Raw genomic sequence first — 25,777 nt, 5'->3', positions numbered from 1 at the left:
TGTTAAGCAGTACAGACTTGTCTGAGAACAAGGGGGAGCTGAAACAAGCTGAGAAGCATCTTCTGAAGACATACAGCCAGGGTTTCTGCATGGGTTTGACAGGAATCAGATCTTTTCTTTAAAGCAGTATCAAGATATCTCCTTTAAAGAATATCTCTGCAAAGCAAGTATTCCTATGTGCCAGTGCCATTGGTAGTTAAAGTGGATTGAGAGCTGAGATGGTTTATTTCTTAAGTGGGAATAAAGATGTTAAAATCATTATATTAAGTAGTAATGTTTAAGGGGTAATTGTAAGCTATTTTTTAGTGTGATATTAAAGATTTTAATACTGTGTTAGTAATAAAGTTTGTTTTAAAATGCCATATCCCTATTTTTTCGTGCAATCCCTCCAATAGGGAAGGAATGGTGATGTCGATTCAAGTCCAGATGATATATGATTTTGAGGAAAGTGAAGGTATTAGCATGGCATTACTGCTGTTTCTTTTCTCAATGGTAGTAGTTGTAAAGGAAAGACATGATGTTGCAAATGAATCGTGGTGCATATTATAAATTATGCTGCAACTACAATGTACTGGTAATTGTGAAGGTGGTACTGAGTCAAATGGTAGGCTACCAATCAAGCATGGCTTTCTGTCAAGGTGAGTATTGTGGTGGGTATTAAACTCTGTTGATGACTTGAGCTTTGCAGATGGTAAAAGGGCTTCTGACAAGTCAGTTGGGATCACCTTGTTGCAGACTAGCTTCTGATCTCTTGTAACCATGGTGTTGGCATGGCTGGTCCATTTAAGTTTCTGGTGTTGATGATGGAGAACTGAGCTATGATTGTCTCGTTGAAGGTCACCGGACTGGCTGAGTTTTTTTTCTTGTTGGTTGTTACTGGTGTTTGTGTGGTGAAATTGTTACTTGCCACGTATCAACCCAATCTTTTGGCTGAGTGGGCCTGAAGACTGTGGAGTAGTAAGTGACAAACACACTCCTGACCTACATAGATACATAGAAGATAGGAGCAGGAGGAGGCCTTTTGGCCCTTCGAGCCTGCTCCGCCATTCATCACGATCATGGCTGATCATCCAACTCAATAGCCTAATCCTGCTTTCTCCCCATAGCCTTTGATTCCATTCTCCCCAAGTGCTATATCCAGCCGCCTCTTGAATATATCAAAAGGATTTTCGCCGGAAGAATACTTTCAATTATTGATTGAAATTGGATAGAGATTGGCTAACGACAACTACAAGTGTTACCCTTCGTATGATATATGGCTACAGCCAATGAACAGTTTTTCCTTCTGTTCTGTTTTGCTAGATTCAGTGCCTTGATGTTGCCTCAGTTGAATGAAGCTTTGGTGTCAAGGGAGTGCTTAACATGTTTCCCTGGGCACTTGGGCAATGTTTGTATTCTTCACACATCCTTGTTTTAAAGCAGTTTGACTCCCAAGTGTTGGTTTTAATTTTCCAAAATTCCTTAGATTTGGGGACGGCTCCATTAGATTGGATAATGAATATAGCTCCCTTATTCAAAACAGGAGAGACGGAAAGCAGGAACCAACAGGCTGGTTGGTTGTCATAGGAATGTTAGCTGTTGAAGATGTTTATACCTGGACACTTCGATAAATTTAAGGTGATCAGGCAGAGTCAACATGGCTTTGTGAAAGAGAAATCATGCTTAACCAACTTGAGGAAGTAACATGTACTGTGGATAAAGGGGAACCGGTGGCTATACCGCACTTAGATTTACAGAAGGCATTTGATAAGGGGCAGCACGGTAGCATTGTGGATAGCACAATTGCTTCACAGCTCCAGGGTCCCAGGTTCAGTTCCGGCTTGGGTCACTGTCTGTGCTGAGTCTGCACGTCCTCCCCGTGTGTGCGTGGGTTTCCTCCGGGTGCTCCGGTTTCCTCCCACGGTCCAAAGATGTGCACGTTAGGTGGATTGGCCGTGATAAATTGCCCTTAGTGTCCAAAATTCCCCTTAGTGCTGGGTGGGGTTCCTGGGTTATGGGGATAGTCTGGCGCTATTGACCTTGGGTAGGGTGCTCTTTCCAAGAGCCGGTGCAGCCTCGATGGGCCGAATGGCCTCTTTCTGCACTGTAAATTCTATGATAATCTTCTATGATAATCTATGATAAAGTTGCCACAGCAAAGATTATTGCAGGAAATAAAAACTCAAGAGTATTGACATACGTAGGAGATTGGCTGGCTGACAGGAAGCAGAAAGTAAGCATAAATGGGTCTTTTTTAGGTTGGCAAGACGTAATGAGTGGTTTGCCAGATGGATCAGTGATGGGACTTCAATTGTCCACATTTTATGTAAGTGACTTGGATAAATGAATTGAAGGGGTGATTGCCACATTTGCTGATGACAAAGATAGGTAAGAGATTAAGTTGTGAAGAAGACATGAGGTTGCAAACAGATATAGATAGGTTACATGAGTGGGAAAGGATCTGTCAAATGGAGTATAATGTAGATCCTGAGGAATCTTGACAGTGGATGTGGAAAGGAATGTTTCTCTTGTGGGTGAACCTAGAACTAGGGGTCACTTTTTAAAATTAAAGAGTTGTCCATTTAAGGCAGAGATGAGGAAAATTTCTTCTGAGTGTCCTGAGTCATTAGAACTCCTCCTCAAAAGGCAGTGGAAACAGCGTCTTTGAATAAAGGCAGAGGTCGATAGATTCTTGATGAGCTAGAGGGTGTAAGGTTATCGGGGTAGGCCAGAATGTGGAGTTGAGGTTAGAATCCGATCAGCCATGATCTTACTGAATGGTGGAACAGGCTTGAGGGGATGAGTGGCCTACACCTCCTAATTCATATGTTTGTATGACTTGGAATCTGATCAGTCCCATGTCAAATGATCTAGGGCAGCACGGTAGCACAGTGGGTAGCACTGTTGCTTCACAGCTCCAGGGTCCCACGTTCGATTTCTGGCTTGGGTCACTGTGTGCGGAGTCTGCACGTTCTTCCCATGTCTGTGTGGGTTTCCTCGGTGCTCCTGTTTCCTCCCACAGTCCAAAGATGTGCAGGTTAAGTGGATTGGCCATGCTAAATTGCCCTTGCGAGTCCAAAAAGGTTAGATGGGGTTACTGGGTTAGAAGTGTGGGCTTAAATGGGGTGCTCTTTCCAAGAGCCGGTGCAGACTTGATGGGCCGAATGGCCTCCTTCTGCACTGTAAATTCTATGATCTGACCAGTTTCAGTCTATTGGCTCCCATATTTCTGTGCTTTTGTTCCCAGTGCAAATGGCTCTACCTTTATATGGCTGACACATCCACTGTTGTTACTGTTCATTGCAGTTTCATGCAATTAAACTCTTGCTGCAATCTGACAGTTAAAGGTGTTTTCACATACATGTGTTTCTAGATCCTTGGTCAATGAATATCCCCTGGTATGGTACTAGATTGCACAAACCAAGGGGTCTGTTAGCCTCCCCAATGTGCTCAATTTGCTCATCTTGGGTTGTGATTCAGCTGGCCTCATTATCCCAAAGCAGAAAATCCAATGTTTCTGCACCTGATCATTTATTGAGTAAAGGACTTGTGTATATGTAGTTTAAATCAACATCCAGCTCGGATCTGTGGTGCTTAATAGCTTTCTAACTTGCATCTTCGATGTTTGGAAAACTCTTCTTATGTGCAGAAAATACATTCGAGTCAGGTAATAAAGGAGAGAAAATGGCAAAGGAAGGATTAAACTCCTTCGAAATGGGTCAGATACTTTATCTTTGGTTACTGTAGCAAGTTAACTTTACATGATGGGATTGGAAGCCTTCATGGGAATAACTTTTTTTAGACCTCAAATTAAAACGAATGTAGAACTTGAAATCTTTTGCATTAGAACATTTAGTTCCCCCCATCTATTTTATACTCTCCAGCCTTTAATAGAATCCATTCTTTGGTAATATTCCTTTCATTGTGACTGGCCTCTGTTTTGAGTCCTGTGTTCTAAGTTGATATGGAAAATGCTTCTAGGTTGCGACTTGTCTAATATTGCACCAGATAGTTTGGTAGTGGATATGGGAAGAACACAAGGTGCATAGAAAAGAGGTCAGAGTGGTAGATGGCATCATTTATCATAGAATTTACAGTACAGAATGAGGCCATTTGGCCCATCGAGCCTGCACCGGCCCTTACAAAGAGCACCCTACTGAAGCCCACGTATCTACCCTATCCCCGTAACCCAGTAACCCCACTTAACATTTTTTTTGGACACGAAGGGCAATTTAGCATGGCCAATCCACCTAACCTGCTCATCTTTGGACTGTGGGAGGAAACTGGAGCACCCGGAGGAAACCCACGCAGACATGGGGAGAACGTGCAGACTCTGCACAGACATTTATGGCATGGTTTTGCTGTTTAATCAGTGGAATCGTTTTGCAAGAAACAGAGATCCATGCATAGAAGCATACTGTAGAAAATCATGTTTATTAGTCAAATTAAAATGTTACCAAGGACATTATTTGGTCTCTTGTATCACAGGGTAAACTGAGCCACAATAACATATGCATTTCGTCTGTGTTTGTAAGCGAGGATGGCCACTGGAAGCTGGGAGGAATGGAGTCCATGTGTCAGTTCTCTCAAGCATCAGCTGAGGTGAGAATTTTTTATTTTGGTCACTTCCATTTAGACAATATGACTTTTTAATGTTCCTGAATGAAACCTGACTTGTACAGTTCCTGAAAGTTCCTTCAAAATATTTTAATGTTTTTATATATGCTGTTTTTTTCTTGCAGTTCCTATCCAGCATCATGTCATTGAGAGATTTGAGTGGTATTGCTCCTGAGGAGCAGGTATGTCCATAATTATGAATGCAAGCACTGAACAATTCTGGCACCGAATTTACACGGGTAAAGAACAAAGTGTGTTAGCACTGCACTCAATGCAGCTTGTTTTTAAGCATGGACCTGCTTGACAAGACAATTAGCAGAGGAGAAAAGAAAAAGTGCTTTTCACGTCCTGCCCCCATTTATCCCCCTTTTCTGCTCTTACCCCTCCTGAGCTATTGTTTCACAGTACCATTAGCCCCTTTCTTTTAAAAAAATCTTTTTTATTGACTTTTCTCTTTTGTTGTGTGTATACATTACATTCTTGTCCACGCTAATTTACTTTACTGTACAGAGAGGTTTATTTTATCCTTCATTTAACTAACTCCAGGTACATCTCGTTGCCCTGTAGGTCGGTCTATAATTATTCTTCCCCCCCCCCCCCCTCTCTCTCTCTCCTCGTGTGGTTTTCTCACCTTCCTTCCGCCATGGGGGACATTTTGGTTATCCCGAAGTGCTGTCTCAACTGGGTCCACGTTCTCAGCGTGGCCGCTACCACTGGGCTCGTTGTGTATCTTGTTGAGGAGGATGGGAGTTCTGCTGTAGCCAGGGCCTGGACGGTCGTTCCTTTACAGGACACCTCTTCCATTTGTACCCAATCAGTGTTGGGTTCATACCCACCCCCTCACTCTTTCTGCCATTGCTGCCCAGTGGTAGTATTGTAGGTTTGGTAAGGCCAGGCCCCCTTTGATTTTTCTTCTTTGCAGTGTCGGTTTGTGGATTCTCGGGTTCTTACCTTGGGGATGAAGATCGGAATGGATCTAAACAGGAAGAGGAACCTTGGCAGTACGTTCATCTTGATGGTCTGCATTCCCCCCCGCCAGGGAGAGTGGGTATGAGCCCCACCGTTGAAGGTCTTTTCTTACTTCCTCCACCAGGCTGGTCAGGTTCCACTTGAGGATCTGTGTCCAGTCTCTGGCTATTTGGATCCCCAGGTAGCGGAATCTGTTCTGGGCCGTTTTGAACGGGAGCCCATCCAGCTCTGTCCCTCCCCCGTTTGGGTTCACTGGGAATGTCTCGCTTTTGCCCAGGTTAAATTTGTAGCCCGAGAAGGTTCCAAACGCCTTCAGTATTTGCAATATTGCCTTCAATCCCTCTTGTGGCTTTGAGACATAGAGGAGCAGATCATCTGCATAGAGTGAAACTCTGTGCCCTCTGTCTCCTCTCCAGATTCTCTTCCAGCTTTTCACGCCCGCAGGGCTATCGCCCTGTCTTGTTCCTCTCAGTAGCTGGAAGTATTCAGAGCTGGTGGTGTTAGTTCGTACACTCGCTGTGGGAGCGTTGTACAGAAGCCTCACCCAGGTGGCGAACCCTGCTCCTAGCCCAACCCGTTCCAGTACCTCGAGGAGGTAGTTCCATTCAACTTTGTCGAAGGCCTTTTCTGCGTCCAGGGAGACGATCACCTCTGGTGTTCTCGCCCTCTGGTACGCAGCCCTCCAGCCTTTTGGCCAGGACCTTTGCGAGTATTTTGACATCCATGTTCAGCAGTGAAATGGGTCTATAAGATCCACATTCCGACAGGTCTTTGGCTCTTTTGGGTATCAGTGAGATTGTGGCCTACGCTAGTGTGGGGGCAGGGTGCCCCTTGCCAGTGAGTCCGCAAATATGTCCCTTAGGTGTGGGGCCAGGACTGGTGCGGAATTTTTGCAGATGTTCGCCGGGAACCCGTCAGGTCCCGGTGCCTTCCCCGCCTGAATGGAGCTGATGCTCTCCATGATTTCCCCCAGGTCTATTGGTGCTTCCAGCTCCACCCGTCTGTCTTCCCCCACAACTGGTAGTTCCAGTCTGTCTAGGAACTGCTTCATCCCCGCATCCCCATTGGGGGGCTCGGATGTGTACAGTCCCCGGTAGAAGGTCTCAAATGCCAGATTGACCTCCTTTGGCTCTGTTACCAGTCTGCCCCTGTTATCCTTAACCTGCCCTATTTCCCACGTGGCTGCCCGCTTTCTCAGCTGGTGAGCCAATAGGCGGCCAGCCTTGTTTCCGTGTTCGTAGAAGGTCCCCCGTGTCTGGCGGAGTGGTACACTGCTTCCCTAGTGGTTAGCAGGTTAAAGTCCATTTGCAGCTTTTTCCTCTCCGCTAGCAGCCCAAGGTCGGGGACTTCGAGAATGGCGTCCACTAGCTGTTGCCTCGCCACCCTCTCTTCCCTATCTCTGCTTGCCTTGTAGGCTATGATCTTTCCTCTAATTATAGCCTTCAGTGCCTCCCGAAACGTAGAGGGTGAGACCTCCCCGTTTTGGTTGTTACTAACGTAGTCGCCTATGGCCCATGATATTTTTTGGCAGAGGCCTTGTCGGCCAGGTGGTCTGTGTCCAGCCTCCACTTGGGGCGCTGGGCCCGGCCTGTCTCCAACCTCACATCCATATAGTGTGGAGCGTGGTCGGAGAGAACGATCGCGGAGTATTCCGTTCCTGTGATCCCTGGAAGCACCGGTTTCCCCACTGCAAAGAAGTCGATACAGGCGTATACCTTGCGCACCTTCGAAAAGAACACTAACTCCTTTTCTCCCGGAGGTAGGAAACTCCATGAGTCCACCGCCCCCATCTGTTCCATGAAGGCTGCTAGCTCCCTAGCCATGCCAGATTTCCCCCCCCGTTCTGGGGTTTGATCGGTTGGTCAGAGGGTCCAGCGCGCAGTTAAAGTTGCCTCCCGTAATCAGTCGGTGTGTGTCAAGGTTGGGGATTTCCACCATGGTCTTCTTTATGAATTCTGTGTCGTCCCAGTTGGGAGCGTACAAATTTGCCAGTACAACCGGTGCCCCTTCCAGGACACCGCTGACCATGACGTACCATCCCCCTGGGTCCGTAACTGTCTTGGTTTCCGTAAACCTCGTCCTCTTGTTAATTAATATTGCTACTCCCCAGCCCTCGTCCGTAGCATAATGGTATGTCTGTCCCACCTAGCCCTTCCTTACCAGCAGTCGGTCCTTCTCCCTCAGGTGCGTCTCTTGTAGGTAGATAATGTCTGCTTTTAGACTTTTTAAAAAAATATATGTTTATTCAAGTTTTCCAACAAAAGTTTTGATCCCGATTTCTCCCCCCCCCCCCCCCCCAATAACAGAAGATAAAAGAAACGCCAACACAGCAATTAAACTTTGTACAAAACATTCACATTGGGTTTCCCCATGTACAATATCCTCCCCATATGACATTTAAAGGTACTCGTAGGGAAGCCCCCCCCCCCCCCCCAACAGTACCCCTGACCCTAGAGTTGCTGCTACTGCTGACCTCCTTCTAAAGCTCCGCGAGATAGTCTAGGAACGGTTGCCACCGCCTGAAGAACCCTTGCACAGACCCTCGTAAGGCAAACTTTATCCTCTCCAGCTTAATAAACCCTGCCATAACATTTATCCAGGCTTCCACACTGGGGGGCTTCGCGTCCTTCCATAATAACAAGATCCTCCGCCGGGCTACCAGGGACGCAAAGGCCAGGATACCGGCCTCTTTCGCCTCCTGCACTCCCGGCTCGTCCGTTACCCCAAATAATGCCAACCCCCAACTCGGCTTGACCTGGACTTTCACCACCTTGGACATAGTCCTCGCAAGACCCCTCCAAAACCCCTCCAGTGCCGGGCACGACCAAAACATGTGGACGTGATTTGCCGGACTTCCCGAGCACCTCCCACACCTGTCCTCCACCCCAAAGAACCTACTCATCCTCGCCCCTGTCATATGCGCTCTGTGAACAACCTTGAATTGTATTAGGCTAAGCCTGGCGCAAGAGGAGGAAGAATTAAGCTCCTCCTCCCACTTGCCCTTTAGCTCCTCGACTGCGGCCTCCTCTTCTTTCAGCTCCTGGTAGATCGCCGAGACCCTGCCCCCTCCAACCCATACACCCAAAATCACCCTGTCCTGGGTCCCCTGTGCCAGGAGCAGAGGGAATTCCCTCACCTGCCGTCTCACAAACGCCCTCACTTGCATATACCTGAAAGCATTTCCCGGGGGTAACCCAAACTTCTCCTCCAGCGCCCTTAGGCTCGCAAACGTCCCATCTATGAACAGGTCCCCTATTCTCCTAATCCCTGCCCGATGCCAGCTCCCAAATCCCCCATCCATCCTTCCCGGGACGAACCGATGATTCTCCCGAATCGGGGACCCAACCGAGGCTCCCACCTCACCCCTGTGTCGCCTCCACTGCCCCCAGATCTTCAGCGTTGCCGCTACCACCGGACTCGTGGTGTAAATTGTCGGCGAGAGCGGCAGCGGTGCCGTCACCAGCGCCCTCGGGCTTCCCCCCCCCCCCCCCCCCCCCCCCCCTCCCTACCCCGCTCCAGAAACACCCTCTTTTCTCTCGGGGTCTTATTTGCCCACACAAAACCCATAATGCTCCTGCTTACCCGTTTGAAAAAGGCCTTGGGAATCATAATGGGAAGGCACTGGAACACAAATAGAAACCTCGGGAGGACCACCATTTTAACCGACTGCACCCTGCCCGCCAGCGAGAGTGGCAGCACATCCCATCTTTTAAAATCCTCCACTTTTAGACTTCTTAAGTGGGCGAAGACTCTGGATCTTTTCATTGGGCCATTGTGCCCCCTTAAATTCCAGGTAACAATCCTGGTGGGGGCTTCTGAGCCCCCAGTCCTGTGGGGTCACCCATACTTACCTGGTGGACGCGCCCCTGCACTTCAGGGTTACATAAAACACGTGCACAGTTCATGATCTTATTGTCCTTGTTTGCGGTCTGTCCTCCGCTCTTTGTTCCGATTTTCCCTTTAATTTTTGTCCCCATGACTTTCATCGCGGTTGCGGCTTCTCCCTAGTTTGTTCGATCTAACAAACTCATCAGTCGCCTCTGGGGTGTTAAAATACAGCTCTCTCCACCTTAAATGTTACCCAGAGTTTGGCCAGGAATAACATCCCAAATTTCACCTTGCTTTTATAGAGTGCTGATTTTGGCCTTGTTGAATTTGGCTCTTCTGTTGGCCAGGTCCACCCCAATGTCCTGATACACCCTTATGTTCTTCCCTTCCCACGTGCTTGATCTCGTTTGCCGGGCCCACTCGGATTTTCTCCCAGTCTTGGAACCGGTGCAGGCTTGCAACAGTCGCTCTGGGCTGCTCCCTGGCTTTGGGCTCGGGTCAGAGCCACCGGTGCGCCCTGTCTATTTCTGGAGGGTTACGAAATTCCTTCCTTCCCACTAGCTTGCCCAGCATTTTGGTGATATAGCCTGTTGGGTCTCTGCCCTCTGTCCCCTCTGGCAGACCCACTATTCTAATGTTCTAGACCTATTTTCCTGGTCCTCCACTTTCTCTCTTAGGCTCCCCTGGGACGTTACCAACCTTTTCACCTCAGCTTCCAAGGCTATCACCCTGTCACTCTGGTCTGAGGCGGCCCTCTCCAACTTCAGAATCGTTCTCTCTTGCGCCTCCACTTTCCTTCCCAGGCCTTCGATGGTCTGCTGCATTTTGTGCGTTGTCTCCGCCAGCACCTCCTTCATCATTGCGTGGAGCTCCGACCTAAGCGCCTCCTTTCTGGTGCTTAGTTCCTCTTTTATCACGTTTCTCCACTCTTCCCCCTGTGAGGGGGGGGGGGATGCTGGTCGCTGCGTCCTGCTCCCGCTCCGCTGATTGGTCCACCATCCTTTCCCCTCCCAGGCTTGCCCGAACATCCATCTCGTCCCGTGGGGCCATCTGCCTGCGTGTCCGCCGCTCCTGCGCTGTTCCCTCACTGCTGCTGCTCCTTGTGTCTCGCCGTCCCTTCATAAGAACGTAAGAACATAAGAACTAGGAGCAGGAGTAGGCCATCTGGCCCCTCGAGCCTGCTCCACCATTCAATGAGATCACGGCTGATCTTTTGTGGACTCAGCTCCACTTTCCGGTCAGAACACCATAACCCTTAATCCCTTTATTCTTCAAAAAACGATCTATCTTTATCTTATTAACATTTAATGAAGGAGCCTCAACTGCTTCACTGGGCAAGGAATTCCATAGATTCACAACCCTTTGGGTGAAGAAGTTCCTACTAAGCTCAGTCCTAAATCTACTTCCCCTTATTTTGAGGCTATGCACCTTAGTTCTGCTTTCACCCGCCAGTGGAAACAACCTGCCCGCATCTATCCTATCTATTCCCTTCATAATTTTATATGTTTCTCTAAGATCCCCCCGCATCCCTCTAAATTCCAATGAGTACAGTCCCAGTCTACTCAATTTCTCCTCGTAATCCAACCCCTTCAGCTCTGGGATTAACCTAGTGAATCTCCTCTGCACTCCCTCCAGTGCCAGTACGTCCTTTCTCAGGTAAGGAGACCAAAACTGAACACAATACTCCAGGTGTGGCCTCACTAACACCTTATACAATTGCAGCATAACCTCCCTAGTCTTAAACTCCATCCCTCTAGTAATGAAAGACAAAACTCCCATTTGCCTTCTTAATCACCTGTTGCACCTGTAAACCAACTTTTTGCGACTCATGCTCTAGCACACCCAGGTCTCTCTGCACAGCAGCATGTTTTAATGTTTTATTATTTAAATAATCCCTTTTGCTGTTATTCCTACCAAAATGGATAACCTCACATTTGTCAACATTGTATTTCATCTGCCAGACCCTAGCCCATTCACTTAGCCTATCCAAATCCCTCTGCAGACTTCCAGTATCCTCTGCACTTTTTGCTTAACCACTCATCTTAGTGTCATCTGCGAACTTGGACACATTGCACTTGGTCCCCAACTCCAAATCATCTATGTATCACTTTGGTGTTTTTCTTTCCTCCAGCCATTTCTCTCTCTCTCTCTCCATGCTGCTGTTCCTTACTCTGCGGTTACTCTCTCTTCCCCCGCTCTTCTGCTCTCATGTTCTCGCCAGCTCAGGTCTTCCTCAGGCTTCAGATTTTAATTTTTAAAAAATATTTTCTTTTTCTTGCCGGTTTTGTTTAGTTTATGTTTTTTGGTTCGTCCCCTTCCTTTTCTTTTCTTTCCATTAGCCCCTTTCAACCATCAGTTCCTCTCCCCACCTTCTCCCAACCCTCCTGCCCAAGTAGTGATCTGTAAAGAATGAGCCTACATGGTAATTGTCAGTTGATGGTTTGACTGACTATCACAACGAAGCCAAACTCAGTTTGGACATCCACAAATGGATGCATTTACCATTCTGTGCCCTGCACACTCTCCTCTCACCACTCCCATCCTCTCGTATTGCCCTCCTGATCCTGAAGATGCTGAGGCCAGACGTATCATCCATATATCTCAGTTGAAAACACTTACTCGACAGAAATAAGGAATTCCCCGTGGATTTTCCTGATCTGTTCAGTATGTCACTAGACATTGCACTTCTTTACTAACAATATAACGCTCCATGGGCAGCATGGTGGCACAGTGGTTAGCATTGCTGCCTCACGGTGCCAAGGGCCCGCGTTCGATCCTGGCCCCGGGTCTCACCCCCACAACCCAAAAGATGTGCAGGGCAGGTGGACAGGCCAGGCTAAATTGCCTCTTAATTGCTAATTTAAAAAAAACAATATAACACTGCAACTAAACAAGTCCCACTGTCTTCAAGACAGTGTTCCCAAAGAAATGTACTGGGAAAACAGAAGACAAAGGAAGCTACTTGAGTACAGTTCCACAGGAAGCAATGTCAGAAGATCCAGGAAAAAGATTGAATGAATTAAATTATGGCACTGAGACTAAGATTAAGCTAATTTGTGTAACCAAAACAAGATAATATAAGGCACAAAGTGCATACTTTGAGTTTTAACATCTGTGGTGTAGTGCGGTTGCTTTTCGTTTGATTAGTGTATCAATCTTCTAACATTAAAAAAAGCACAAATCTGGAGATCCTGGAATTCTGAATCCCAATGCAGAAAATTCTGAAATCACTCAGGAAGTCAAGCAACACGTGTCGAGAGAACTGAGCAGTTAATATTTGAATGTAACCCCTTTGTTAAAACTCAGAAGTTGGGTTGTTGTCTAATATATCACAAAATAAATGCTTAGATCTTGTAACAGATATTTAGTATATCCCCAGTGTGTGTTGTTAGGCTGTTAGGAATGTAATGTGTGCTGTTATTGAACATTGCTCATATAGTAAAGTAATTGCGTTGTCTCGGGTATCAGATTTCAGTGTCACTCAGGAGATTGGGCATCGGATATAACTGAGGGGAGCAGCATGTACTAATAAAAGCAAACGGTTGTTGCAAACTTATTTTGTCCAATTTAGTCTGCAGGTTTTCAGATTCTTCCTGATATGCATGGACATGCTCGAGATGCTTACTCATTTGGGATGATGGTTGAGAAACTCCTTCCATTGCTTAATGATGTGGGTAAGAGTTTTCATGCTGCAAGTTTCTGTGACCATACACGATATTTACAATTATATAGCTGATGATTGTCAACTTACTACCAGGGAAACACTCTGGTCAATTCAAGTAATTATTTTTCTTGAGTTTTTGCGTTTAGATGTTTCACTGCTATATTAGATATAGCTTATTTTTATAATATCGTAAGAAATTCCTAGGAGCAGGAATACGCCATTCAGCCCATTGTGGCTGTCCTGACATTGCCAGATAATAACTGGATCTGATTGTGGTCTTCACTTTCCTGCATACCATCCCATAATCTTCAACTCCCATGTAGGTCAAAAATCTGTCTAACCTAGCCTTGAATATGTTCAATAACCCAGCATCCATTGACTGAGGAAATAAATTCCTTCTGATTTCAAATCATTTTTTAATATAAATTTAGAGTGCTCAATTAATTTTTTCCAATTTCGGGGCAATGTAGCGTGGCCAATCCACTTATCCTGCACATCTTTGGATTGTGGGGACGAAACCCACGCAAACACGGGGAGAATGTGCAAACTCCACATGGACAGTAACCCAGAGCTGGGATCGAACCTGGGACCTCGGCGCCGTGAGGCAGCAGTGCTAACCCACTGCGCCACCGTGCTGCCCCTCATTCCAATCTTAACCACAAAACCACTCATTTTAAAATTGTGCCCCAGTACTAGGTACTACTAGGAGAAGCATTTATCCTGTCAAGCCCCCTCAGAACCAGACTTCTGGTGGCGACCATGGAGGGAGCGGTTGTACATTTGATGGCTCCCACTCACGGTGGATTTTTTTGGTCCTTTCCCACCGAATGCTGTGGTATTTGAGGGCAAAAGGTACATGAGTGCCCAGGGAAAGTAATATTCCTCTGGTGAGGCTGGTGTATGGATCAGTGGACGAGAGGTGCCATGAGAGAGAGAGAGCAGCTGGAGCAGGAAAGTTTTCATGGTGTGCCACAGTTGAAGATGGCGGAGGGCAAGGGGGCAGCATTGCCCACCAGTGGTCAGCTGAGCAGCTGGTGGCGTTTTTGAATAATACATTCCGGCAGCAGAGGCAAGAGGCTTTGGAGAATTTGGTCACGGTGGTGGAGCCACTCAGGGTGGCGATCAAGCGGGTGGAGCAGAGGCAGGAGGCTCAGGCCCTGGCGATCCAGAAGGTGGAGGAGTCGGTGGTGGAGCAGGAGGGTCGGCTGACCTTGCTGGAGGCGGAGCTGGATTGATGTTGAGCAGCCAGAAGAGGTTAAAACAGAAATTGGAGGACCTCCAGAACCTCTCCAGGAGGCAGAATTTGAGGATTGTCAGGATACCCGAGGGCATTGAGGGAGTGGAGACTGCCAAGCATGTGCTGAACATGCTGGAGAAGTTGATGGGGGAGGGGACCTTTGACCGGCCCCTCGAGGTGGATCAGGTACACGGCGCTGAGGAGGAGGCCCCAGGTGGGGGAACTGCTGAGGGCGATGGTGATGCGGCTGAATGATTTTTGTACAAAGAAAAATTCTGAAGTGGGTGAAGCTGACCAAGAAATGCACCTGGAAAGGGAGTGAGCAGAGGTTTTACCAGGACCTGGGTGTGGAGCTGGCGAAGAGGAAGGCCAGACACAGCGGGGAAAAAGGCTTTTTAAGAAGGGGGTGAAGTTTTGGATTTTGTACCCTGCCTGCTTGTGGTGATGCATCAAAAGCAGGTAGTTAATTTTGACTCACCAGAGGAGCCAGTAGGGACCATGGACTGGGAGGAGGCTGAATGGGCCGGTTAAATGGCTGCATGTTTTCGCGCATCCGAGGAGTCTGAAGGCGGACATTGTGTTATTCCAGGGGATGCACCTGAAGCTAGGAGTTCAGACATGGCTGAAGAAGGGTTGGGTAGGGCAGGTGATCCACTCTGGGCTGAATATGAAGATGGGGGGGGAGGGGGGGGCGGTGTTGGGTAATAGGATGGCTTTTGAGGTGGGGCACATTGTGGCCGATCTGGGGAGTAGGTAATGAGGGGGGGGGGGGGGTGCAGGTTCATGGAGCCACATGGTTGGGGGATGGGGGGGGGGGGGGCTTGGCGTGGACCCGTGGAGGTTTGGGAGGCTGAGGGCGAAGGAGTTTTCATACTTCTCCCATGTGCATCGGGTGTACTCCTGGATCGATTTTTTGCGATGCTGCTGGCGGGGTGGCCGACTCAGCGTACCCGCCGATTGTGGCTTCTGACCACGCGCCGCATTGGGTGGATTTGCAGGTGGCTGCAATGGAGGATGGATGTGGGGCTGTTGGTAGATAAGGGGGGTGTGAGCGGGTGAAGGCTGCCATTTGGGACTATGTGGAGTTGAACGACATGGGGGAGGTTGCAGCTGCCACACTGTGAGAGGCACTCAAGGTAGTAGTTAGGGGGGAATCCGGAGGGAGTGTATGGGGCATTTGAGGCCTTTTATAGGGGACTGTATGAGTCGGATGAATGTTGAACAGGATACTGATGGCAACGTAATGAACACTGACATTGTATGGAGTCAGATAACAGCAGTTGACATTTTGTCCCAAGACACATCAAAAATTTTTTCTAATTATTCTTTTAATCAGGTTTATTGACCACTATGTGCTTGAAAAAAACTTGAGCTGCAAAAATAAGATATTTGTATGGTTGCTTGATTGAAAGAACCTTACTCCATAAATGGTAATGTGTGTAAAGTATTTATTGTGAAAATCTGCTGTTTGGTTCTTCAGAAGCTATTCGCACTGACTTCTGTGCATCAGTGTGCAGAGCCATGTTTGTGTGTTAAATTGTTGCAGTGAGTGAAGGTTCAACGTTAATGTGCCTATCCTCTAGTTGCAGAGCCTTTGCTGACAAGTTTTCATGAAACCTTAAAAGTTGCCCTCTTAAACTCCGATCCTGTGCAACGGTCATCTTTACAGAGCTTGCTATCTCATGAGTTCTTTAGGTAAGTGAAGACATCTCTAGGTTCCACCTTAGTAAAGATCAGTATAGTATAAGGGATGTGAATTGAAGTTTAGAACTATTGCTACTTAACAATATAAAACAGCAAGTAATTAGAAAATAGTTTGTGCTATTGTCTCGAGATCCAATTGAAAACTTTAAGTATATATGTACCTGTGAATCTGGGTATTTTGTGTACCTGATTGGCTAGTGATGCTATCAAATCTTCAGTCTGCCAATGCAAACATCCATCTTCAGTGTGGCAAAGAAACTAGAGAGTAAATACACTCCAATGTATTGGGTTTGTGCATTGAAATACTACTGAAGTACCTGTATTGGAAAATAGTAAAATGAGATTGCTTGAGTTAACTAGAGAGCGTGTATTTTTGGCTGCTAAATTTAGAAGTGATCAAAATATCAAAGCTGTATAGTCTACAGTACTTCTCATACTATCAAAAATATATCCATAAGTAACAATGTATTGCAGAATATACAATGATCTTTTGTGCACCATACGCAGGCTAGCATGATAAAAGGTTTGTCTAAACAAGTCAACATGTATCTGGCAAAGGTATTCAGTGTCAGTAAATGTAATCATTATGCTAATGAATATTTAGATTTCTGGTTCCTATCCCCTTAAGAGGTAAGTGATTTTCATGAAATGCTTGCATGCAGAGTAGCGCAGTGGTGAATCTGCAACTCAAATTCAACTTCGTGTAGGTAACAAGAAAGAAACGTCAAACTGATTTCACTTGGCTCACCCATCCACTATGTATATATGCTTAATGCTCAATAGTTCCTGAATATAATACACGCTTGAATTGGTCTACAAACATTGAAAACCATATTTGCGGATATCTTTCTAATGAGTGTACACCTGCCCTGAATTGTTTTCTGTAATTCTAGAATTATATTTCTAAAATACTAAACTACTTGCTTGTGTCCAGAATATTTTTAAAATTAGTGTTTTATTTGTAATACACTGTCATTTGGGGGAATTTGATAGACCCAGGGCCACTGCACCTTGGGTAGCTTCACAGTATTAGTGATTGTAGATGAGAAAAACCTGTCTCTGATCAAATTGATTTTATGGATGAAACATTTAGTTGATATTTGGTACTTGTGGTTGTAACAGTCGGTTAATAAATGCTGTCTCTCAACAGCAGGAACGAGTTCTTGGAAGTTGTCAATTTTTTAAAAAGCTTGACACTAAAAACAGAGGAAGAAAAGAATGAGTTTTTCAAGTAGGTATTCTGTTTCTGTTATGAATTCTATTGTTGAAAAGCGCACACAACAGCTACAAAATGATCAGATCCTAACTATTGCGTTTTAAATATGTTGAGCAACCAAAGGGCAGACAGTAACAGTAAAAGGAACAGATGTTAAAACAGTGGCACTGGTGCAAGTGACAGGAATTTCTTTTTTTTTTTTAATTTAAATTACCCAATTCTCCTTTTTACAATTAAGGGACAATCCATCCACCCTGCACATCTTTGGGTTTTGTGGGGGTGAGACCCACGCAGAAACAGGGAGAATGTGCAAACTCCATACGGACAGTGACCCGGGGACGGGATCGAACACGGGACCTCGGCACATTGAGGCAGCAGTGCTAACCACTGCACCACCGTGACAAAAATTTCCACAGAGAAAACTGCACCAGAAAGTCAAACTTGTGAAAGCCCCATTGCTAATAATGTTTTTACAGCAGGAAGAGATAGAACTAAAAAAGATTATAAGGGGTTTCTATTGGAAGGGGAAGGAGAAAAGAGCCTAGAAAAATTGTTATCCAGAGGCATACTGGTTCAACTCAGCTCATTGCTAGCAAAGTGTCTGCACCTTCAAAATGTTTGCTGAATCAGAATGCAATGCGGGATGTTGATTGGAAGGGTGTGCATTGAGTAGATCTAAATCATACTCTGATGAAGGTGCCTTGTGTAGTTGGAGTTCTACATACTTTATATTGGGCAATGAGATGGCGAGTCGTAGAGTTTGTCCACAATCTGGGTTGGGGTGCCATGCTTCTGAAATTGTTCCTGTGAATAAAGTGCGTGAAGCAAAACAGCACAAAAATCATCTGGTTCAAGTGACCAGGCAGGGATAAGGAGAGGGGACAAAGAGGGTCCCAAAGGGAGAAGAGGAGTGATCCCAGTTCAATTTTTTAAAAAAAGGAACCGAGATGAATGGCTCCAAATAATAAAAGGGCTATGTGAAGCAGAGGTCTTGACGGAAGCCCTAGTAATCGAATAGGGCTCAGAAGAAGCCCTGAAGATTCAAGAAGGCGGTGAAGGTTGGTGACTTGTGCTGTAGTCCATTAGGGCAACGGTGCCCTTTGGAGCAGTACAATTCTGCTCAACACAGCCAAATATCGGAAATTGTGCTTGCGAGATGAGTCTGCTGGCCTACTCAGAAATCCAGGGAGATGAAATCAGAGGAGATGAAATTCAAACACTGTGAGATGAGCTATTGTTTATGCTGTCTGAGTTGGAGCGACTTTGAGAGAACTTGGCCAAATCTTACTACAACTTGGGGGCCTGGTCTTGCGTCATAACACATTTCCTTGCATTAAACAGGAATGCAAGTAGTACTACACCAGTGTGACATTTTCAATATTGTGGTCTCTTTGAGTTTTCCAAATTATTGCAATTAATGTGGAATATAGGAGAGGAGTTTTTTTTACTATTCCCAGAGGGATCTATTATTTTGTGCATTAGGTTGAGACAGCCCAAACTTGCATAAAATTCTCATAGTCAGAGGGGATTTAATTCCTTCAGACTTGCTGTGGGTTTTTTTTTGCAACAACTTGCATAAAATTCTCATAGTCAGAGGGGATTTAATTCCTTCAGACTTGCTGTGGGTTTTTTTTTGCAACATTCAATCTTGCCATTGAAATATTTTTGCCACCATTTGTAAGCGCTTCCTAAAGTACTGTTTATGCATGTAGGGAGTGGTGTTTGACACTCTTTTGTTTCATACAGATTCCTATTAGATAGAGTTCAAGCCTTACCTGAAGATCTTATGGCCTCCCGTCTGGTGCCACAGCTGCTAACTCCGTTGGTATTTGCAGAACCAGTAGCGATCAAAAACTTCCTTCCTCACCTTCTCAGACCAAAGAACGGTATGTTCAGCACATGGGTCCTCAAAGACTAATAGCATGTACCTTGCATAGCATGTACCTGGCAAACTTATATACATCAATTTGAAGACCGGCTTTCATGAACTTCATCTACGTGAGCATCTTTATTTTCCAGTTTTAGATGTGACGGCAAGGTCATTGTGTCAGCCATCCTAAAATCAATCTAATCGTCTGTATTGTGTTATTCACATACGTGGTTGGGGAATGAGTATCTTGTTGAAGGACTAAGGTGATATGTCACAATGGTTGGTTGACATCTGAAAGAGAAACCTCGATCATTCTTTTTGGAGCTTGAACTTTCATCCCTCTAGGAAATTGCACTGTTTCCCACCTGCCTTCCTAGGGAGGAGCAGCTGAAAGAACTAGCCGGAGTATATATCTTGTCCTGCTAAAGAAAGCCTGACACTGACTCCTGTATGCATGGTGTTGGTTTTCCCATCAGCAGTAGGATTTTAGATGCACTGACAACTTTCCAATTGTAGAAATGAAATGCTCTTGACACCGGGTTTCCTCCGGGTGCTCCGGTTTCCTCCCACAGTCCAAAGTTGTGGCCATGATAAATTGCCCTGAGTGTCCAAAGGTTCAGTGGGATTACGGGGATAGGGTGGCGGCATGGGCTCAAGTATGATGCTCTTTCCAAGAGCTGGTGCAGACTCGATGGGCCGAATGGCCTCCTTCTGCACTGTAAATTCTATGATTCACCTCCAGCTCAGCCATTAGTACTCGTGCCCCGACCCTTGGCTCCGCTGAAGATGTTAAGGAAAAGTTGCATTCCAACCCTAATGAAGTTCTCATTGCCATCCCAAACGAAGAAACGATAACCCACTTGGGGTATTTCAGTGCCAGGGTTGGTGGTGACTCCAATCTCTGGAGAGGAACCGTTGGGAAAAATGAGATGGGAAAAGCCAATGCAAATGGTGACCTCCTGCAGACAGTGTGTTTAGCCTCAATATGACAAAACCCCATTGTACCAGAAGGACAAATACAATACCATATGAAGCATCATAATCCAGGAGGTGCCAATGTTTTGATTATGTCATTGTCCAGGTCAAAGTTCTAAGTGATGTCTGTACCACTCAATCTATGTGGAGGACTGATGCATGCTGAACAGACTTTGGGACGTGCGGCACAGTGGTTAGCACTGCAGCCTCCCAGCTCCAGGGACCCAGGTTCAATTCCACCTCGGGTGACTGTCTCTGTAGAGTTGCACTTTCTCCCCGTGTCTGCGTGGGTTTCCTCCAACAGCCTAAATATGTGCAGGTTAGGTGGATTGGCCATTTTAAATTGCCCCTTAGTGTCTAAAAGGTTAGGTTGGGTTACTGGGTTTACAGGATGGGTTGGCGGCGTGGGCTGAGGTGGGGTGTTCTTTCCGGAGTCCGGTGTGGATTCGATGGGCCGACTAGTCTACTGCACTGTAACTTCTGTGTTTCTATGTTCAGTCGGTCAGCAACCTTCACCTAGCGCCAAGAAAACGCAAGACCCCGAAAGTCCAAGAGCAAGATAAATCAGTGCCTCAGCCCCAAAGCAGCCTGACTAATGGGAAGAATTCCAAGTGCAGTTCATGACCCACCTGGAAAATCCTGACTCATCCAACTCCATTTCAGGACAGTGGGGTAAAATAAAGTTAGTTATACTAGATTCCTATGCCAAACAAGTGAGTTTCAGCACTGTCGTCATCCGCACTGGTTCAGTGAAAACCATGCTGAAATAGGTGATAACCTAGAACAAAACCGAGGAGCCTGTATTGCTTGGCAGAACAACCCAATGCTGTCGAGGCTGCATTCCAAGCACTCGAGGCTAACACCCAAAGACAAATCTGAAAGGTAAAGAACAAGTGGGAAGTGAACCCAAGAGGTCCAACAATATGCTGACCATCAGGCCACCTATAGACCAAAGGCAAATGGGCAATATCCCCTTTGCACAAAGGAAGGTGGTCTCTTGAGGATGCCAATACCATCTGTCAACATTGAAAGGAACATTTGGAATAATTTCTCAACCCTAAAATCCCAGTGGTACTGATACTCACTAGGCCAGTTTTTTTTCAAAGTGGGGGGTCGCGACCCTCAGGTGGGTCTCGGGATGAATTAAAATGGAGCACCAAAAGGTCTGCAAAATTGATTCCTGAGGATTGCCTGACCTTGTTTCCCATTTTCTCCGTGTAAATTCTCGCTGCAGTACACTGTGTGACCACATGAGGCTGATGTATAGGCCGGTGCTGTGGATTTTCTGTCCCCCTGGATCACTGTTACAGTCACCGCCACTGACACAGCCTCCAGTTGCCACTCCTGTTTCTGCAACAGCTGATGAGCCAGGTTGATCAGCACCTGCACCTACAAATGAAGAGTTTAAAAGAACAAAAATCAATTATCTTTAAATTTATTTCCTGCAGATACTCCTTCTGCACAAAGTTAGTTTCCAGCAGTGCTTCGTGCTCTTCTTTTCCAAGCCTGCATCTGCCACCCAAAAGCAAGTGATTGCTGACTGGAATATGTTTTCATAAGTACCCCAGCCAGTAACTCCTAGCCGGAGTACTCCCTTATACAGGATCTAGCAGATAATTCCGGTGTATCCTGTGGGGATCTCCCCACCTTTCAATTGGTCCATTGTCACAAAGCTGATTTATTGTTGCCCCATTCTGAACTCTGCTCTGGGGCGACGGGTGTGGGTTTGGGAACTCCATTCATTCCAGTCGGGGGTGGGGGGAATGCATCTGTTCAAGTACAGCTCATAGGAAGCACAGAGTCAATGATCCCACAAAGAAACCGACTTCAGGGTTAAAGTTCTGAATCAGATGCATGTTTAATGTCTGCTGCTGTTACCGTTGTCAGTTAATCTTGAATTTCTGTACCATTAACGTTGTCAGTGTTGGTTCAATTTGTGTGACAGTTAATCTTGTTGAGTGTTAAGTTTCAGTTACTCTTTTAAAAAGAAAAAAAAAAATTGAGTAGAAATTATTTTTTCCCAATTAAGGGACAATTTAGCGTGGCCAATCCACCTACCCTGCACATCTTTTGGGTTGTGGGGGTGAGACCCATGCAGACACGGGGAGAATGTGCAAACTCCACACAGACAGTAACCCAGGGCCGAGATCGAACCTGGGACCTCAGCGCTGTGAGGCAGCAGTGCTAACCACTGTGCCACCATGCCGCCCACGAGTTTCAGTTGCTCTTAACCTTGTCGATCAGATCTACGTTTAAAGTTGAGCTGTGTGTGCAAAAGGGGTTTGATGTATATTTAAAATGGGGAGCTGCTTTCCACTCACTTTCTGAGATCAGTCGCTCTATCAGTGAGACTGACTTTACGATCAATGGTGAGTCTCGTTCCTTCCCTATCAGCCCAAAATCCAGGCATGTTTCCAAGAATTTTCTCATTTCCCCTTCAAACACCTCCGGAGTCTGCGATCAAGTCTTGCATGCTAATCTGTGCAGAGATTTTTATTACAAGTTATTTAGATCTCCAAATAACAGCAAAAAATAGAAAATATATTTTCATACATTTTTTTACATTTAATAATACAGAAGTGCCAACAATGAATGTGATGTTTTAAGAAGTAACTATGGAGAATCTACTGTGAATGTGGCGTGGGTTGTCAGAGGCGGCCATTTTGTAAAAATGGGTCACCGGAAAGAAAGTTGAAAAAACACTTCACTACGCAGTCCCCAGTCCCCGTTATAGAAGTCCATGGATGAACCAGCATCAATAGGAGAGCTGCAACAAGCCTGCAACGCTGATGATAGTCTAGCTAGGTCTTCAAAGCCGGTGGAATTATGCTCGCGTCAACACTCCATACACTCATCTCTCAGATTTCGGGGGACAACCCTCAATCTCTCCCAACCCTCTCTCTGCAGGGATGTGACAATTGTAACTATCTGCAAGAAGGGAGATAAATCAGGCCATGAAAACTATCACTGCCTTTTAAATGGTAGCAATCATGGGCTTGAAAGGTTCTCTAAGGAGCCTCGGTGAGTTCCTGCAGTGCATTTTGTAGATAGATACTGCTGTCACTGTGTTTCAGTGGTGTAGGGAGTGAATGTATGTGGATGGGGTGCCAAACAAGTGGTTGTTTTAAGTGTCAAGCTTCTTGTGAGTTGCTGGAGTTGCACCCATCCGGTATAGACTTTGGGGACTTGGGAGGTGAGTTACCTGTCGTGGATTCCTACCCTCTTATCTGCTCTTAGTAGCATCGTATTCATATGCATTAGATTAGATTGTTCAGTTTCTGGACAATGGTAACATTCAGGATCTTTGTGGGACACTGAATGTCAAGGGATGATAATTAGAATATCTTGTTGGAGGTAGTCATTGCCTGGCACTTGTTTGCCACTTGTCAGCCCAAGCCTGGATATTGTCCAGATCTTGTTGCATTTGGGCATGGACTGCTTCAGTAGCTGAGGAGGTACTGAATATTGTGCCATCATCAGCGAACATCCCCACTTCTGACCTTATGATGGAAGGAAGGTCATTGATGAAGCAGCTGAAGATGATTGAACCCTGGACACAAGCCTGGGGGATTCCTTGATGTCCTGGAACTGCGGGGATTGACCTCCAACAACCATAACCATCTTTGTTTGTGCTTGTAATGACTCCGACCAGTGGGAAGTTTCCCTCCCTGATTCTCATTGACTGTAGTCTTGTTACGGTTCCTCGATACAGCACACTGTCAAATGCTGCCTTGATGTCAACGGCAGTTACTCTCACCTCCCCTCTGGAGTTCAGCTGTTTTGTCCATGTTTGAACCAAGGCTATAATGAGATCAGGATCTGAGTGACCCTGGTGGAACACAATCTGAGCACTAGTGAGTAGGCTACTGCGAAGCAAGTGTCTTTTGATAGCACTGTTGATGACCCCTACTGATGATTGCGAGTAGACTGATGGGACGGGAATCGACTGGGTTGGATTTGTCCTACGTTTTGTGGACAGGACACACCTAGACAATTTCCTACATTGCTGGATAGATGATGGTGTTGTACCTGTACTGAAACAGCTTTATTATGGTTGCAGCAAGTCTTGGATCAGAAGTCTTCAGTACCATTGCCAGAATATTGTAAGCGCCCATAGTTTTTGCAGTATCCAGTATCTTCAGCAGTCTCTTAATATTGTGTGGAGTGAATTGAATTGGCTGAAGATTTGGCACCAGTGACGCTGAGGACCTATGGGGGAGGCCGAGGTGGGTCATCTATTCGGCACTTCTGGCTGAAGATTGTTGTAACTGCTTGACTCCTCATCATTGAGGATGGGAATACTTGTGGAGCCGCCTCCTCCAGTGAGTTGTTTAATTGTCCACCACCATTATGACTAGATGTGACGGGACTATAAAGCTTGGATCTGATCTGTGTGTTGTGGAATTACTTTGTCTATCACTTAGGGTGACATGGTGGCACAGTGGTCAGCACCGCTGTCTCATAGCGCCGAGGACTTGGGTTCAATCCTGGCCCCGGGTCACTGTCCATGTTCGGTTTGCACATTCACCCTGTATTGCTGTGGGTCTCACCCCCAAGATGTGCAGTGAAGGTCAGTTGATTACGCTAAATTGACCCCTAATTGGGTACTCTAAATTTTTTTAAATGTTGTCTATCACTTGCTGCTTGTGCTGTTGGCACGCAAGTAACCCTGTGTTGTAGCTTCAGGCTGATGCATCATTTTTATGTTTGCCTGATGCCGCTCCTGAAGTGCCCTCCTGCACTCTTTATTGAACCAACATTGATCCCCTGGCTTGGTGGTGGTAATGGTAGAGTGGGGGATATGCTGGGCCTTGAGGTTACAGATTGTGGTCAAGTACAGTTCTGTTGCTGATGCGCCTCATTGATGCTCAGTTTTGAGTTGCTAGATTTGTTCCAAATCTATCTCAATTAGCACTTTGATGCCACACAACAATTATTCAAAATGTTTACAACATTCCATCAAACTGGGACTAATTTTGAGTCCAAACACTGATAATGAGGCAGAGCTGTGGCAGAGAATGAAAGAAAAAGTAAGTTGTTCACTCGTGGTCCACATGAGCCCACATGTGATTATGGGTTTGAACGACCTGTTTGAGATCTATGGGTTTAAAATCAGCATGAAGACCCTGGCAGCAATTTGCAACCCAGAGTAAATGGCATCCTAGAATTAAGTGACAGATAACGATGACTGTTATTTTCTCTCCGTAGCTTAGCTGACTGCGGTATATTTCCAGCACTGCAATTTTTCTTGATCACAGAATCCTTTCTATGCGTCGATCCTTCAAAAGATCCACCTACCTAGGCCCAATCCCTGCCTTAGCCCTGTATCCCCACCTAATCTTTGGACACTCTGGGACAATTTATCATGGCCAATCCACCTAACCTGTACATCTTTGGACAGTGGGAGGAAACCGGAGCACCTGGAGGAAACCCACGCAGACACCGGGAGAACGTGCAGACTCCACACAAACGGTCACCCAAGGTCGGAATCGAACCCAGGTCACTGGCGCTGTGAGGCAGCAGTGCTAACCACTGCCAACGTGCCGTCCCTTGATGATTCTGTCCCTTGCAGGTTAACCTTTCAAGCTGTATCCGCCCCTCCCCATCCCAAAGTTTAAACAGTGATGTTTTCTGTTAACCAGCAACAGTGACTATTTTTATACTTAATTTGATAAGAGAAATATTTTGTAGCGCAGCCAGCATTAAATTAGTACTGAT

At 46.1% G+C, this 25,777-nt stretch overlaps 1 protein-coding gene across 3 annotated transcripts in view; it reads left to right on the top strand.

Annotated features, from left to right (window-relative positions):
- Window positions 1-25,777, top strand: part of scyl3 (SCY1-like, kinase-like 3) — a 71,733-nt gene that overhangs the window by 24,893 nt on the left and 21,063 nt on the right. Inside the window, exons 3-8 of one of the 3 annotated variants that reach the window (XM_072511181.1) lie at window positions 4,468-4,581; window positions 4,722-4,778; window positions 12,965-13,067; window positions 15,878-15,989; window positions 17,152-17,229; window positions 18,961-19,100. In XM_072511181.1, the coding sequence (XP_072367282.1) occupies window positions 4,468-4,581; window positions 4,722-4,778; window positions 12,965-13,067; window positions 15,878-15,989; window positions 17,152-17,229; window positions 18,961-19,100 (604 nt within the window). Of the gene's footprint in view, window positions 1-4,467; window positions 4,582-4,721; window positions 4,779-12,964; window positions 13,068-15,877; window positions 15,990-17,148; window positions 17,230-18,960; window positions 19,101-25,777 lie in introns of all 3 variants that reach the window. The other 2 variants (XM_072511180.1, XM_072511182.1) reach the window with 2 other exon arrangements.

Source organism: Scyliorhinus torazame, chromosome 7, assembly GCF_047496885.1.
Source record: "Scyliorhinus torazame isolate Kashiwa2021f chromosome 7, sScyTor2.1, whole genome shotgun sequence".
Taxonomy (NCBI): Eukaryota; Metazoa; Chordata; class Chondrichthyes; order Carcharhiniformes; family Scyliorhinidae; genus Scyliorhinus; species Scyliorhinus torazame.
Note: the sequence above shows the minus strand (reverse complement) of the source record. Positions and strands in the feature narration are given on the sequence as shown.